The 16,735-nt window shown below is 39.8% G+C and overlaps 2 protein-coding genes and 1 non-coding gene across 6 annotated transcripts in view; 1 reads left to right on the top strand and 2 right to left on the bottom strand.

The window, feature by feature from the left end:
* Positions 1-8,306, bottom strand: part of NPHP1 (nephrocystin 1) — a 59,211-nt gene extending 50,905 nt beyond the window's left edge. For all 3 annotated transcript variants that reach the window (XM_045979402.1, XM_045979401.1, XM_045979403.1), the window contains exons 1-2: positions 8,063-8,306; positions 4,920-4,993 (exon numbers count right to left, since the gene is read on the bottom strand). In XM_045979402.1, the coding sequence (XP_045835358.1) occupies positions 4,920-4,993; positions 8,063-8,131 (143 nt within the window). In that variant the 5' untranslated portion in view covers positions 8,132-8,306. The remainder of the gene's footprint in view (positions 1-4,919; positions 4,994-8,062) is intronic.
* Positions 8,307-9,999: 1,693 nt separating this feature from the next.
* Positions 10,000-10,106, top strand: LOC123926257. The gene has a single exon (XR_006815190.1). It is a non-coding gene; the product is annotated as a U6 spliceosomal RNA (small nuclear RNA).
* A 3,668-nt stretch (positions 10,107-13,774) lies between these two features.
* Positions 13,775-14,774, bottom strand: MTLN (mitoregulin). Of its 2 annotated transcripts, none has more exons than XM_045979501.1 (2): positions 14,455-14,774; positions 13,775-13,871 (listed from the first exon to the last, which is right to left on the bottom strand). In XM_045979501.1, exon 1 carries the CDS (start codon positions 14,737-14,739, stop codon positions 14,569-14,571), a length of 171 nt encoding a protein of 56 aa, XP_045835457.1. In that variant the 5' UTR covers positions 14,740-14,774; the 3' UTR covers positions 13,775-13,871; positions 14,455-14,568. The 2 variants fall into 2 exon arrangements, with proteins under 2 accessions (XP_045835457.1, XP_045835456.1); XM_045979500.1 differs by having other exon boundaries at positions 13,775-13,874; positions 14,455-14,773.
* Between the last annotated feature and the right edge of the window lie 1,961 nt (positions 14,775-16,735).

Genomic DNA, 16,735 nt, shown 5'->3' on the forward strand with positions numbered 1-16,735 from the left:
AGTAGCAAAAAAAGGGGGACAGAAATCCTTTGTGAAAGAGGAGGAAAGAAGGGAAAATATCAATATTGGAAAAATCAATACCAAAAAATATCAATACCAGAGGATTTGTCTTTAAAAAATAAAATTGATGTCACTCAGCATCATGGAAATACAAATCAAATCCACAATGAGATATCACCTCACACCAGTCAGAATGGATAAAATGAACAAGTCAGGAAATGACAGATGCTGGTGAGGATGCGGAGAAAGGGGAACCCTCCTACACTGTTGGTGGGAATGCAAGCTGGTGCAACCACTCTGGAAAACAGCATAGAGGTTCCTCAAAATGTTGAAAATAGAACTACCCTATGACCTAGCAATTGCACTACTGGGTATTTACCCTAAAGATACAAACGTAGTGATCCAAAGGGGCACGTGCACCCGAATGTTTATGGCAGCAATGTCTACAATAGCCAAACTATGGAAAGAACCTAGATGTCCATCAACAGATGAATGGATAAAGAAGATGTGGTATATATACACAATGGAATACTATGCAGCCATCAAAACAAATGAAATCTTGCCATTTGTGACGACGTGGATGGAACTAGAGGGTATCATGCTTAGTGAAATAAGTCAATCAGAGAAAGACAAGATCATATGATCTCCCTGATATGAGGACGTGGAGATGCAACATGGGGGGTTAGGGGGATAGGAGAAGAATAAATGAAACAAGATGGGATTGGGAGGGAGACAAACCATAAGTGACTCTTAATCTCACAAAACAAACTGAGGGTTGCTGGGGGGAGGGGGCCTTGGGAGAGGGGGAGTGGGGTTATGGACATTGGGGAGGGTATGTGCTATGGTGAGTGCTGTGAAGTGTGTAGACCTGGCGATTCACAGACCTGTACCCCTGGGGATAATAATACATTATATGTTTATAAAAAAATAAGAAATAAATAAAAAATTAAAAAAATAAAATTGATGAATAACCTGAAGACAATTACAGTTGCCAAAGAAGTTTTCTATACACCAGGTTTAAAGCCCACCCTATTCTGGCTTTGGGCACCCCTTAAACTGTGGGTGACCCTGCTAGTTTCTTATCCAAAAGCTCTTCTGTGCTGACAGGCTCAGCCCCCGACGGACACTGATACTGACACGGACACTGACAGTGCTCAGAATCCAGTCCGGGTCGGGTGGGTGTGTGGCCCAGTGCTGGCTGACGAAACATGAAAGAAATACGTTGGGGACTGTCTCCCATTTTATCCTCCCTGATGCAGCATGTAAAGAATCCTTCACCCTTTCTGCTTTTGGATTCGGATTCCTGAGGACTCTGTAAAGGAGAGAGGAGCCATCATGACTACATGGGGATGACAGAGCACAGAGACAGCAAGGTCTAGTCTTGAGGACATTGTGAGCCACTTAATCCACGCTGGGAGAACCTACTTTCAGATTTTTTGTGGAATGAGACTGACTGTAGAGCCACTAGTTTTAACAGGCGCCCTGTTAACTCAGACCAAAAGAATCCTAACTGAAACTAGACGCAAAAATTCACTTAAGAGCCAGAGTAGAAAACAATGAAACAAATTAATCTATTATAATGATCTCCTTCATATCTATAAAATTGTGAAAATCCTCTAACTGTTCAGCTATTTTAAGATTTCTGCACCAGGGCTCTCTGCTCGACAGGGAGCCTGCTTCCTCCTCTCTCTCTGCCTGCCTCTCTGCCTGCTTGTGATCTCTCTCTGTCAAATAAATAAATAAAATCTATAAAAAAATAAAAAATAAATAAAAAAGATTTCTGCACCAGGATTAAAAACTCAAGCACATGTTCATCTTCACCACCTCCTGAAACCCCACAAAAAATGATTAAAACATTTTAAAAGATAAGAAACCCTGAATGTAAAACAACAAAAGAGAGACCACCTCTCAATATTTCAACAAATTTCTGCTGCATGGAAGAAAGATGGAAGCATATTCTTCTATGAAGAGAGGAAGAAGCCCCTAAGAGGAACAAATCTGCCAGAGAACACCACGATTTGGGTCAGCAGGTAGGAAGGACTGGGGGCTGGGTAATTAAAGTGTGTCTAAGGGAATATATTATGAAGTTCTACAGATGAGGACAACCACAATGGTTGGGATTTGCTTTCTATATTATGCTATGTTATATTAATTAAATGATATCCATAACATATAAGCTATAAAGGCAATTTTATATTATTTAGGAAGAGAGTAAAGATACCAATTAAGGGGCGCCTGGGTGGCTCAGTGGGTTAAGCCTCTGCCTTTGGCTCGGGTCATGATCCCAGGGTCCTGGGATCAAGCCCTGCATCCGGCTCTCTGTTCAGCGGGGAGCCTGCCTCCCCCACCCTCTGCCTTCTTGTGATCTCTCTCTCTCTCTGTCAAATAAATAAATAAAATCTTTAAAAAAAAAGATACCGATTAAGTTTAGATTTATTAAAATCCTTTCATTTTTTTTTAAAGAATTTATTTATTTATTTGACAGAGATCATACTGTATGAAAGAGACCTCTATGTACAACAGGAGAAGAATCCTGGACTGCTATCTAGAAAATCAAATTTAAAAAAATAATTAAAAAAATAATCAATCAAATCAGTCCCTCATTCTTTAATAAAAACGAATAACCCAAGGACCACCAGATATAATAAAGTAAGCCAGCAACATGGAAGATAAAATTTACAACAAATTTTACAAGTCCAGAGGAACCAAAGACAAGAGAATCTCCCAGGTGTAAACAAAAAGACAAAGCAACAAAAACTTCCAATGGGGAGATAAGAGACCAAGAAGAGTAGCCCAGGAGGTTCAATATCTGACTCAAAGTTGTTTCAGGAAGAAACAGACAAACACAACTTAAAAAGAAAAAAAAGGAATGATCTTTTAGTAAAAGAAAATCTCCCAGAGCTCATGAAAGACAAGAGTTTTAAAGTTGAAAAGACCCACTGAGTGTTTAGCAAGATAAAAACGACACCTAAATACATTGTGATGAAATTTCAAAACACCAAGGCTAAAGAGAAAAGCCCCAAACAGGTCAATTATAAAGGAACAATCGTCAAACTTATTCACGTTGCTCAGTACAAAGAAACCTGACAATGTCTTCAAAGGTCTAAGTAGAAATTATTTTTACTGTATATCCAGCCAATTATTAATCAAACATCAGGGCTAACTGATATTTTCAGACATACAAATGTCAATGTGAATTTTTAAATGACTGTGATGCAGATCTTTTTAAAGTTTTTTTTTTAATTTTTTTTTTTTTTTTGAAGATTCTTTTATTTATTTGACAGAGAGAGAGGAGGAAGCAGGCTCCCTGCGGAGCAGAGAGCCCGATGCGGGGCTCGATCCCAGGACCCCGAGACCATGACCTGAGCCGAAGGCAGCGGCTTAATCCACTGAGCCACCCAGGCGCCCCTGCAGATCTTTTTATACACGAAGAAGATTATTTACAGTTACTTGGGTTTAAAAATGATTATCAGGGGGCACCTGGATGGCTCAGTGGGTTAAAGCCTCTGCCTTTGGCTCAGGTCATGATCCCAGGGTCCTGGGATCGAGCCCCGCATAAATAAAATCTTTAAAAAAAATTCTCAGTTTATTAAAATAAAATTTAAAAACTTAGTTTTCTCTGGGACTTTAAATTCAGCCTATAAATCTTATTCTAGTCTATTTTAAAATCTAGTAAGGCAAGCATAATCATCTTCACTTTTTCTTTCTTTATTATTTGATTAATTCAATTTGAACTGAATTCCTAAAAGTCAATCCTAATAACTGTAGTTAATTAAGTTTCCTTCCACATTTTAAAATTCACTTCAATTTTATTTTGCTTGTTATCACTTTGTATGCCTAAATTAAGTAAAACTTTTCAAATGGTTCAGGTGAATCATTTAAACTAATAAAATGAATTTCATGTTCTTTTGAATGTTATACACTCTTAAATACCCAAAGCACACAGATTATCTTAATGATGTCCTAAACTGAACACAAAAGTATGAATAGACTAATTCGATTTAGTTCATCATGTCTATGTAATTTCAAATTTGAATTAACTTTAATTTCTCTTAGATTAAATTGTCAAAAAAACAAAACAAAACCCCAAAACACCCACCAAAAGAACAGTTTTCCCTTGTCAAGGGAGTTAGGTCACCATCTCAAGCAAGGTAGAATTGCTAATAGAGTTTTCTGACCAGGTCCCAGGACCTGAGGCTACCGTAGGCCAAGGATCAACCATAATTCTACCTCAGCCACTCTGTGGACACTGAGCAGTTTTTATAGCTGTTGTCACAACAGCAAGTCCATAACCTTCAGGTTTAGCTTAGTTTTTCCTAGATCCAAGTTATACCATGATGTAATCCTTCCATTTGATTCAAGTGGACCAAAGCCTCCAACTCCAATGAGACTCAGTGAAATTCTCTCTTTTACTTGACCGAATTCTGCAGTTCTCAGCAGTCTTCAAATATTTTTATTGCCTGCTCACTTTAACGTTTTAGAACAATTCAGGGTAGACATATAACAAACTACTGTGGGAACCTTAATTTTCTCACATATATTAATAAGTCTCTCATGGTGTTATTGTGAAAATTAATCAAGAAAGGTTTTAGAGTGTGGACCACACTGCTTGGGACATACAGAGTACAGAATAAATGTAAGTTGCTGCTTTTTAACATTTGTAATTCTCTATTTAATCTCACCATTCCATCACTATTTAGACCTGGAAGATAAAGAAAATTACAAGAAATATTTTTAAATACATTTTGGAAAGTTTCATTCACTGTTCCTCAGTATTATTTCCAATTAATGTGTTTTTTAGAAATTGTAGCATAAATAAGGAAATAAATAATGCCTCAAACAATTTCTATGCTATAAATACTGCCCACTGAAGTGTAAGTATGGTTTCTGGGAAGTTTATATAATTCAGTAGATTTTACCTTTGGTAAATATCTCTCCTTTTACTGGCATCTAGATCTCCCTTCAATTGACTCTCAGAAAGCAAGCTATCAACCTACAATAAATAGAGACTGTTAGAATATATTGTTAAATACCATATAACCTTGGGAAATAAAATTTTAATTCTCTTTTCCTAATATTTCACAATGAACACTTTTAAACATACAATGAAGTTTAAAGAATTTTACAGAGAACCCCCATATACCCACTATCTAGATTCTACTACTAACATTTTACAATATCCTTTTGATCCTTCTATTCATCAATCCATCTTATTTTTTATGTATTTCAAAATAAACTGCAATCCTCATCAATGATGCACCACGGGTATCACTAACGAGTGTTCAATGTTCAGTAAAAAATTTACATACAATGTAACACACATGTCTTTATATATATATATATATATTTGCTGAGTTTTGGCAAATGCATACACTCATGTAACTCTAACCCCTATCAGCATATAGAAAATTACCATTACCCAGAAAGGATGTACTCTTTTGTATCATCCTTTCAATCAGCGTGTTTCTGAGATACTGCCATAATCATTAGTTCATTCCTTCATACTGCTCAGTAGTATTGTATGAATATGTCACAAGTTTGTTTATCTTCATTCTTATATCTTACACCCTGACTTAGTGTTTTCTAAACACTACATGTAACTTTGCCAATACACCCCCCAAAGAAATATGTACGTATGTTCTTTTCTAAAGATGATGTGGGTACATATCATGTATACCCATATTATTATGTGGGTGCTTATTTCTTTGGGTTTTTTTCCTAAAGATGATGTGGAGAAGATAAAGCAGATGAAAGAAGAGGAAAAGAAGAGAAATTGAAATTCACTAGTTTCTTCTCTACTCTTCCTATTCTGCATCTGAGTGTTAGTTACAAATTCACAGCTGTTGACGGGAGTCAGTCATAAGAGGCATGTCCCAGATGGGGTCTTGATTATTTGTCCATCACTTGGACACCAAGTTGGAAATCTGTTCATTTTTTGCTTCAGGTGTAGGCTGTGGAGACGGAAAACCTAGCTTCCACCATCAAAGAGCCCCTCCAAGAAGACTCTTGGGCCAAGTCTTCTGCAGTTCGGCTAATCTTTGTAATTGCTTTGTTTCCTCAATAATTTTTTGCAGTTTACTTCTGAAACTTTCCTGGTTCTCCCAATGTTCCATGAAATTTAAAATCAGATACAGAACCATATTAAGCATCTAGCCAAAGCTCACATAAGTCAAATCCTCATCAAGTTTTATTTCTACCAGAAGAGTATTTTGTTTTCATCATACCACTGTGAAATCTAAAAGTCACTTAAGAAATATTTATCTATCAAATCTTTGTACTTTCAATTTTTTAAATTTTTACTTATTTTTTAAGATTGTATTTATTTATTTGAGATAGAGAGAGTGAAAGCAGGAGCCAGGAGACAGAGGGAGAGGGAGAAGCATGCTCCCCACTGAGCAGGGAGCCTGATGTGGGACTCAATCCCAGGACCCTGGGATCATGACCTGAGCCAAAGGTAGATGCTTAACTCACTGGGCCTCAGGCACCCCAAATCTTTGTGTTTTTTTATCTTTGTACGTTTTATTTATTTTATTTTAAGATTTTATTTATTTATTTGACAGACAGAGAGCACAAGCAGGCAGAGAGGCAGGCAGAGAAAGAGGAGGGAAGCAGGATCCCTGCTGAACAGAGAGCCCAATGCGGGGCTCGGTCCCAAAACCCTGGGATCATGACCTGAGCCGAAGGCAGAGGCTTTAACCCCACTGAGCCACCCAGACGCCCCTAATCTTTGTACTTTTTAAATGAGGGTCCGAAACAGGACCAAATATGAGCACTCAGTAAATCTCTTGTCTGTCAAAGATTAGAAAATAATTTTATTTAGTAATAGATCAAATGAAAAAAAAAAGTAAAATTAGCAAGTGAAATAAGGATTTTGGAAAATAAACTAACAAACCAGTAATTACTTCTTACTTTTTCTTCTTATTGTTTAAAGGCAGTTGGTGTTCAAAATTATGAAATTATCAAAAAGTATGAAGAGAAACATAATAAACATCAGCATTCTAGCACACAGTTACTATCCTGGGATGTTTCCTTCACTCTTTCTTCTATGTATATCAGATATAAAATAACTTTATTGAAATGCTGTATATTCAATTTTATATTTTATATTGTTTTTCTAACTTAAGATTTTATCGCAAATATTTTCCATAACATGCTAAAATCTTTCAACAAAAATTTAATCATACTATTATATCCCATACTAAGTTATTTATCCATTCCCCTATTGCTGATCATTTAAATGATATCCAGTCTTTTCTATTGTAAGTAACACTATGATGAACATTTAACACATTAATCTCTGTCACAATAAATTTTTTATTATTATGTATGGCAAATCCCTGGAAATGTAATTACCGAGCCCAGGAGCGTGACTATTTGCTACATCTGGTCAAACTGCTTTCCAGAAATGCTGTCCGTTATGCTCTGGAGCAGCCTGTATCAGTGCGTGTTTCATCACACCCTCCCCAGTACTGAGCACACATTTTTAAATGTTTGTTACATTTTATTTCCTTCGCAGTTACTTGATTATTTTTTAAGTGAACTTTTCTCATGTTTATGAGTTCCTTGCACTTCTTTAGTTCATGTCCTTTGCTAATCTGTCGTATCCTAGTATTTTTCTTACGTATTCGGATTATTCTTTGACGCCTATTTCGTTTGAGTTCAAGTGAAGCAAAAACAGCCCCTACCGGAAGACGGCTCGAAGGTAAGGGAGCAATGGAGAGTGGAGGAAAGCGATGGGCGAAGAGATGGTTGGAAAAGGTTAAGATTAGATTTGGAGGTGAGGTGGGTTAAGGGAGTTGTCAGGTTGGAGACCGAGATGTTAGGAGGAGAGGGACGGCGCTTAGTCGATGGGTCAAGATTTTCGGGTTCAGCTTCCCCCGGGGTTGAGTTTAGGAGCAGGAGGGTTTAGAATCGGGGTTAGTGCGGGGACGCTGGGGTGGAGGAGGGAGCGCTATAACTCGGGAAGGTACGTGGGTTGGAGATAAGCTGCCAGAATTAGGGTGCACCCCAGATCTCGCCCGCCGCCGGTGCCCAGGCCCCCCGCTGGACAGCCAGACGCTACCTGTAGCTTCAATTCCTGACTTCGGCGCTGCAGGGCCTGCAGAGGATGGCGCTGCCGCCTGGCCAGCATCTCCCTAGCTTCAGCGCCGAGCGCGCACCGGTCGCCAGGGAAACCACGGCGGCGGCGTGGGAAGGTGACGCAATCACTACGCGTCCGCTTCCCAAAAATAGAACCTGGAGGTCGTCGTGTGTTGTGGGGGCCACTCCGCAGGTCCTAGGCTCCGATCAGTTCCGCTGCCCAGGTAGTCCTCTTTTACCCGCCAGTTCTGCAGGGTTGGGGTGGAGATGAGAGAATGCCCAACGGCGTCGGGAGCTACATGTCCTACAGTACCTCAGTATTACCACGCCATTACTGTCGGGGTTCTCCCGTGTTACGGCATTGGTTTTCTGATGCCAGTTTTGCTAAACGAAACTTAAGGTATAATTTAAGCATCTTAAACTCTTAAATTAACTGCAAGAATAGCTTTCCTATGTGGCCCTCACGGGATACATGATTTTGCGCATATTCTCATTTCAAAGACAGTTTTTTAGTTCTTTGCCATTTGGGGAAATTGCTGGTTCCGTTTCATTTTAGTTTTGCGCGTTGTCCTTCCCGAGTTCTGGGACGACGGTGATTTTGTCTGTTCAAGTATGTGAGCAAATAATTATGATCCTCTCAAGGAGAGGTGGTATTGAATCCTTTTAAGTCCCAGTTCCCAAACTTTGCATTACACCCTAGAATGATGATGATATGATGGAGCTCACTTTTCAAATGATGGACTACACTAAATGAATGCTCTTCAGCACAAAATCGAGTTGATTCCACAGGCCCAACTACTATGCTAGTTATTTGTGTACTTTTTTCTTCAAATATACATAAAGAAAAGTGACAAGTGTCCACCTCATTGAATTTTCATATTGAGCACACCCTCATGTCACATCACCCAGAATGGGATACAGATTATCAGTACCCTAAGTAGTCTTCCCTTCCTAATCTCTACCCACCTCCCTATGCCATAAGTAAACACTGTCCTAACTTCTAGCAACAAAAACTTGATCTGCCTCTTTTAAAACTGTACAATGGCACCATGCAGTGTGTCCTGGCATCTTGTTAGGCCTTTTTCAGTCAACATGTCTGTAAGATGCATCTCGATCATGGTACATAGTTGCAATTTGTTCAGTTCTCATTGCTCTCCTGTATTTTATGTGTATGATACACTCAATATACTTACTCATTCCACTGTTGCTGGACATGTAGGTAGTTTCCAGTTTAGGCTGTTATAAACAGTGCTGTTGCTTATATATATGCATAGTACAAACATATGTACACAGTGCTGGGCCACAGGGCATGTTTTATGTTCCACTTTTTCCCAGAGTTGTACCAATTTACTCTACCTTTATGGGTTTTTGTTCTTATCCTGGACAAACTTGGTATTATCTGCTTTTTAAGCTCATGTCTTTATTTTGAATTAACTTCTCCATTATAACTCCTGATACTTTAAAATTCACTTAAATAGCCAGACACAGTGTTTTCATTAAAAAGGTTTGTAACAGGGGCACCTGGGTGGCTTGGTTGATTAAGCGTTTGACTTCAGCTCAGGTCATGATCTCAGGGTTCTGGGATATGCCCCATGTTGGACTCCATGCTCAGAGGAGAGCCTGCCTCTCCCTCTCCTTTTGCCCTCCCCCTGCTTGGGTGCAGGCACTCTCTCTCTCCCAAATAGATAAATAACATTTTTTAAAAATTTTATTTATTTATTTGACAGAGAGTGAGAGAGAGCACAAGCAGGCAGAGCAGAGGCAGAGGGAGAGGGAGAAGCAGGCTCCTTGCTAAGCAAGGAGCCCGACACGGGGTTTGATCCCAGGACCCTGGGATCATGAATTGAGCCGAAGGCAGTTGTCTAACCAACTGAGCCACCCAGGTGCCCCAATAACATTTTTAAGAAAGGGGATGTAACAGGGCTTACTTGGGCAGCACATATACTAAAATTGAACTAATACAGAGAAGCTTACCATGGCCCTTGTGCAAGGATGGCATGCAAATTCATGAAGCATTCTATATTTAAAAAAATAAAAATTATAACAAATGAGAAAGGATTGCTATAAAATATTTTTAAATGGATTAATCAGTACTTCTAAGCAATATTGTAAGAGCTTAGCAAAATTCATCATTTATGAAATCCTTATTTTAAATATATGTATCTATAAATTAAAAAAAATATTCTACATCTGATTTGTAAGGATTTCCATATTTTAAATGGAAAAGTTACAAGGTCATGAATATAGTATCAGTCTATGTTGGTAAAAATATACAAAACCGCTACGTGTTTTGTATGTATAGGCAATGGGGAAGGATGCAAAAAAGCTTCCTACTATTGTTCACCTCACGTGGAAAGATGACTTTAATTTTATACATTTTCTACCATATTCAGGGTTATAACCATTTATTCCTTTGAATCTTGGATCAGCATCAACATCACTTAGGAGCTTGTTAGAAATGCATATTCTCAGGCCCCACCACAGACTTACAGCATCAGAACCTGTACTTTAATAATACCCTTGTGTTTCATGTGTACATTTAAGGCTGAAAAATACTACTTAAGTGTTCAGTGTGCTATAGGAATGAGATTACTCAGCTGTCTTTTTCATTAATTTGTTTTTCTTTTGATTTGTAATGATCAGCAGTCACCTTAACAGTAGTCATTGCTTCTTTCTTGTTATCCCTTGATGCCATTATGAAAATCAAAGTGATGTGCGAAACAAAGGCAAAAGAAAACCTGAATTTCCTTACTACTTACATTGACAAGTCTCTGAAACAGGCAGTGACCTTCCTTTAGGAACTGTTTCCTCAATATTAATACTTGGCTAAGGGCAAAGGGCAATCATTAGCCTGACCCCCGGGATCCTGTAAGTCTACTTTAACATAAAAAAATTACTTTGGAAACTTCCTTCATCTCTACCTCACATGATACATGTTGGCAATTATCCCCAAAGCGTATGACCCAACATCTGAAGGGTCTCATGACTGAGTTTTTTTTTTTTTTAAATAATAGGGTTTTTTTGTTGTTGTTGTTGTTTTTACTAACACATAATGTATTATTTGCCCCAGGGGTACAGGTCTGTGAATCATCAGGCTTACACAGTTCACAGCACTTACCATAGCACATACCCTCCCCAGTGTCCGTAACCCAGCCACCCTATCCCTACCTCCCCACCCCCCAGCAACCCTGTTTGTTTCCTGAGATTAAGAGTCTCTTATGTTTGTCTCCCTCCCAATCCCATCTTGTTTCATTTTTTCCTTCCCTACCCCATACAGCCTCCCACCCTGCCTCTCAAATTCCCAGTATCAGGGAGATCATATGATAATTGTCATGACTGAGTTTTAACTAAACAGTAATAAATGACTTTTTGCTAACAATAGCTAACCCCTTCAAGATCTTGGAAACCTTGTTTTCAAAATTCCTTAGAGACTTACCCTATCCCTAACCACTCCCAACTTGAAAGGATATTAACTGCCACTCCGCATGACCCTAGTGCAGCTCTTTCTGCCCATGGGTCCTGCCCCATGCTTTAATAAAACCAGCTTTTGCACCACAGATATCTCAAGAATTCTTTCTTAGCCATCAGCTCTGAACCGTAACATCTTTCCTACATCAAAAGTAACCTAAAACAACAAAGTCTTGCAGTGAGGTAGCTGAAACCAAGCAAAACATGGTGACTGTTTCTCCTAAGAACAAGCTATTTTGTGGAACTCATTAGGATTTTCTTCCATCAGTGTGTTAAAATGAATACCAACTTTGTATTGCTACGTTATAGGAGACACTGAAAAAAAAATTAATAGCTTTTGAGAGGCTCATTATGTAGAACTAGTGGAACCACATCATTAGGAACCTACTAAAAAGAGATTGCAGCAGAGAATAGAGAAAGTTGGCTATTTCAGGACCTTAAAACAATTCACCTCAAGATAAAAGTGTCAAATATGTGAGCACCTTAGTGGAAAGCAGTGGCTGGACCTATGATACAAGATGTTTAAGGCACTGGCCTCAAAGAGCTTATGACCTAGTGACAGACTAGAAATCATGTAGCTGTACCACCTACCAAGGGCTGTCATAGAAGTGTCACTTGGTGTGCACAATTTCCTGCCAATTGAACAGTGCACATTGCTTTTGAGTTCTTGAGTAAGATTATCCAATGAAAACACCCACTAGGCAGTTTAAATGTGAAGCTGGAAATAAAAGGATCAGGTGGGACAGAAATATCTTGGAGGGGGTTCTGCTTGGATATAATAATTAATCTTAGGGACTGGTTGGGTAGTCAAAAGGAAAGGACAGAGCAGAGGACCAAGGATTGAAATTGAAGGAACCTACAAAAGGAAGCAGTAGTAAAAGTTTGGAAATGCAAAAGTTTTAAATTATTAGGGAAGTGTGGGAAGAATTTCAAGGAGACACTGACATTATCAAATACTCTGAAGGTGAAAATTAATTATTCAGAAATGGCCATTGGATAACAATAGCTCTCGGGGGGTACAGAGAGGAGACTGTAGCAGGTAAATGGGAAAACATTTAGGAAGAAAGTGATAGTGGACCATTTTTTCTAATTAGCAAATGATGGGGTCAACTAAGGATTTTTTTTTTTTTTAATCAAGATCTTGACTGTATGTTTGTAAACAGGGAAAGCAGGGAGAGACTGCAGATGCTAGACAGAAATGGTGTAGTAGAAAACAAGGAAGGTCCTTAGCAGGAGTGGGATGCAGAATTCATCTTCTCTTCTGAGAAAGGAAAACTAATGAGATAAAGCCTCAAAACCAATGGTTTTCAACCTCTGCTGGGCATCACAACCACCTGCGGAGCTTTAAAAATCCTAATGCCCAGGCACACCCCAAACTACAGAAATCTAAATCTGTGGGGAGTGGCATGCAGCGATCAGTATTTTTAAAGCTCTCTAGATGATTATGTTGTACAGCCCTGCTGAAAACCACTGCCCTCAACAGCACTATTGACAGGAAGAATGATGAGGAAATTCCCACTTAATGGCTTTTACCTTTTCATATGGTTGAGAAGCAAACTGCAGACCAGATGGGAAGAGCTCTAAGAACCAAAATTTTAATCCTTGCATTCACAGAATGAAAACAAGAATTGGAATTAATAGAACATGATGGCCCAGTAAAATGGGGGAAAAAAAAGTTTTGTGTGGAAACAACTTTTCTAGCTTTTCTTATGTTAATATGGAGTTGCTGTTAAATGTGCTGAGACACAAAATTAATCCTTACAAGAATGAGCAAGAATATTGTTACAGAAAACACTTCTTGCAAATCGAAAATAACCAAGGACTTAGTCTCTTGATTTTTAAAATAGTTGGAATATATCACTAAGCTTTAGTCAAGAGAGTTTTTCCTTTAATATATATTCTATACTGACATATAAATGAAATTTCTGCCAGTAATAATCGGAGTATGTTATCATTCTATACTTGGGACATACACCTCACCCTTAACTCAGTTATTTTTACACAGCCACTTGCTTTCCTGAACAGATCCAGTAACAGTTGGCCAAAAGGATTCACATGGTCACTAGGCCAACTCTGCTTTGCAGCTGTACTAAAGAACTGGCATAGAGTCCTTAAGAACGAGGCTATCTCCTCAAAAACACTAATAGATCTGTTTTGAGAATCCAGATCTTTTGATGAAGTAAACTACTTGGCAAGATATTCCTTTCCTTTTGACGGAAGATTCAGCGATGTTTAAATTTTTTTTTATTTTGAAAATAAAATTGACTCATAAAGTGCAAGGAGAAATTAGGTCTGTCCAGTGCTCTATATCCATCTTCGACAAACTGCTGGAAACAGAAAAGAGAAAAATAATCAGAAATATACAACTGTTAACTTCAAATTATTCTATTGTGTAGTTAAGAACTATGAACTATAAGATCTGATGTTACAGATAATTAAATGTGCACAGCTCTGATGATAAAGCTACCACTAGATAAGCTACCACTAGATGCAAGGCTCCTAACTTCCAGGCCAAGGGTCCTTCCACTTTACCAGGCTGCTAACAACCAAAGAATTCGGACTGGAGATTACAAAACGTGAATGCGAAGTTGTACTACGGTCTACCAATGATATTATCGAAAAGAATGGTAAGGGGGTAGGAGGTGGCAGGAATACCTCCACGGTCCCTTTTCTTTCTTCTTTTCCTTCTTTCCAGGATTTCCCTTTTTGAAGTTTAACGTCAAGGTGCAACAATGTTGCACATGGTAAGACATTCCGACTAAAAGCACGCAGTGAACTAAACTAGGAAAGCAAAACTGTGGAAAGTAAGTTATTGGGGAAAGCAAAACCTCCTCAGAATCATTGGGGCAAGATTTTCGCCCTCTCCCGACGTCTCCTCTTAGTCACAACCCCGTAAGTACTACTCACCAACTCTCCAAAAACAAGGCGCCGCAAGCGGTGAGGGTGAACCCGGCCTGAGCCCCCACGTGGGCGAGGCGAGGAGGGCGCGTCGGGGTCGGCGCCGACCGACAGCGCGGGGTCTCAGGCCAGGTCCAGCTTTTTCTGAGTCGTCGCCAGCTTGTCCTGCAGCCTCCGCTTCCTCCAGTCCAGGTAGCGCCTCCGTAGCCGGTTCGCCTGCCAGCCCACGAGCACTCCGGACGCGAAGGCCACCAGCACAGACAGCTGCAGCGTCCGCTCGGACACGTCCGCCATGGCAGCCGACAGCTTGCAGCCCGACCTATGGCGCGGCGGCGGGGTCAAACGGCGAACCGCGTTCCTGGGGCGGCGGCGCGTGCGCATGCGCATGCGCGGCCGGCGGCGCGTCGGCTCAAAACAGCTTCGTCGGCCTCTCCTCTTGCTGAAGTCTGACTGGCCTGTGGGCGCCCCCCGCCCCGGCTTCCCTTCCTCTGGGCCGCCGCAGGGGTTACTGTTTAGTATTAGACAGCTGTTGTCTTGCCTTATTAGCTAACTTTGATGGTGCGCCTTTCCACATTGTAACATCAACACCCGTCTTTTCTCTCAGCAGTAGACTGCGAGCCGCGTATGTAACTCCGTTTACTGGTAACCTATTAAAAAAAAAAAAAATCTAAAACTAAAATTATTTTAGTAATATATTTTGTTTAGTCCAATAGATACAGGATGTTATTTCAACACATAATCAATATAAAAATGATTAATGAGATTTTTTTATACTAAGTGTTTGAAATCTGGTGATTTTATAGTTAACAGCATATCTCAATGGGAACACTCAATTTCCAGTGGAAATACTTGATCGGTCTCTAGATTTCATAAAAGTTCGTTGAAAAATTAGATTCATATACCCAGGTTGTCCCAAAGACACAAATTTCTCCAATAACTGAGTTGAATATCAGTTTTTAAGTTTAAATTCATTAAATTTGTAAAAGACGTTCAGCGTTCCACTCTTCCATCACACCTGTCACAGATGGGGCTAGTGACTACAATACTGGATAACGAAGTCTAGAGTGCCATGCTATACCCGACCTATGGTTAAAAAAATTCTAATGATAAAAGTCATTGTGGTAGACTCTAAGGTGGTCCCCTGTGATTTCCATTTCCCAATGTGCATGCCTTTGTGTAGTTTCTTCTCGTTGAGTGTGGGCTTGACCTGTGACTTGCTTCTAACTGATAGAATAAAGCAAAGCTGCTGGGATGTCACCCCTGGGATTCCTTTATGCTCTACGACATTTCTTTTCAACAGACTGCTGACTCTCTTTGTGGGCCTGATGAAGTGAGTGAACGTGTTGAAGAAGCTCATGTAGCCACTGCAGGTGGCTTCTAGAAAGAGCAGGATGCCTCCAGCCAACAGCGAAAAAGCTGGAGCCTTCGGTTCTGTGGTCCAAGGAAATAAACTGCCCACAACCTGAATAAGTTTGGAAGCAGAATCTCCCCCCAGTTCACCCTCCAAGTAAGAACACACACAGCCTGGTGGATGCCTCGATTGTAGCCTTGTGAGAACTGAACAGAGGACCATGTGCCTGGACTCCTAACCCATGCAAAGCTGATTTTATAAATGTGTGTGTTTTAAGTCACTACATTTGTGGTAATTTGTTACACAGCAATAGAAAACTAATACAGGGGCGCCTGGGTGACTCAGTGGGTTAAAGCCTCTGCCTTTCGCTCAGGTCATGATCCCAGGGTCCTGGGATCGAGCCCCGCATCGGGCTCTCTGCTTGTCAGGGAGCCTGCTTCCTCCTCTCTCTCTCTCTGCCTGCCTCTCTCCCTACTTGTGATCTCTATCTGTCAAATAAATAAATAAAATCTTAAAAAAAAATTCTTTTAAAAAGAAAACTAATACAGTCAGGAAGGAGAGACCATCATGTGGAGTCCAAACTCTTTTAGATTGGGGCCTGACGGACTTCATATTAGCATATGGATTTTCATACTTGAGGTAAAACGCATCTTGGCAGACAGATGATAAAGACAGTATTGGGTCCAATGCGAATTCTCCGCCATGCTTCATGATCATTTATTTGGCAAACGTTTATTGAATGCTGGAGGAGGCGTTGGGAATGTAATACAGTGAATACAGCACATTCAGCTTGGTGCAGACTGAAAGATGGAAAAACAATTATGACACATCCTGATGAATTGGAATATTTAGTTAAGTATGTAGCTTAGACTTAAAGAAAACCCTCAGAAACACTCTCTCTTATAATCCATCTAATCTGTCAACCAAATCTGTTGGTTA

The sequence above is a fragment of the Meles meles genome, chromosome 15 (genome assembly GCF_922984935.1).
Source record: "Meles meles chromosome 15, mMelMel3.1 paternal haplotype, whole genome shotgun sequence".
NCBI lineage: Eukaryota > Metazoa > Chordata > Mammalia > Carnivora > Mustelidae > Meles > Meles meles.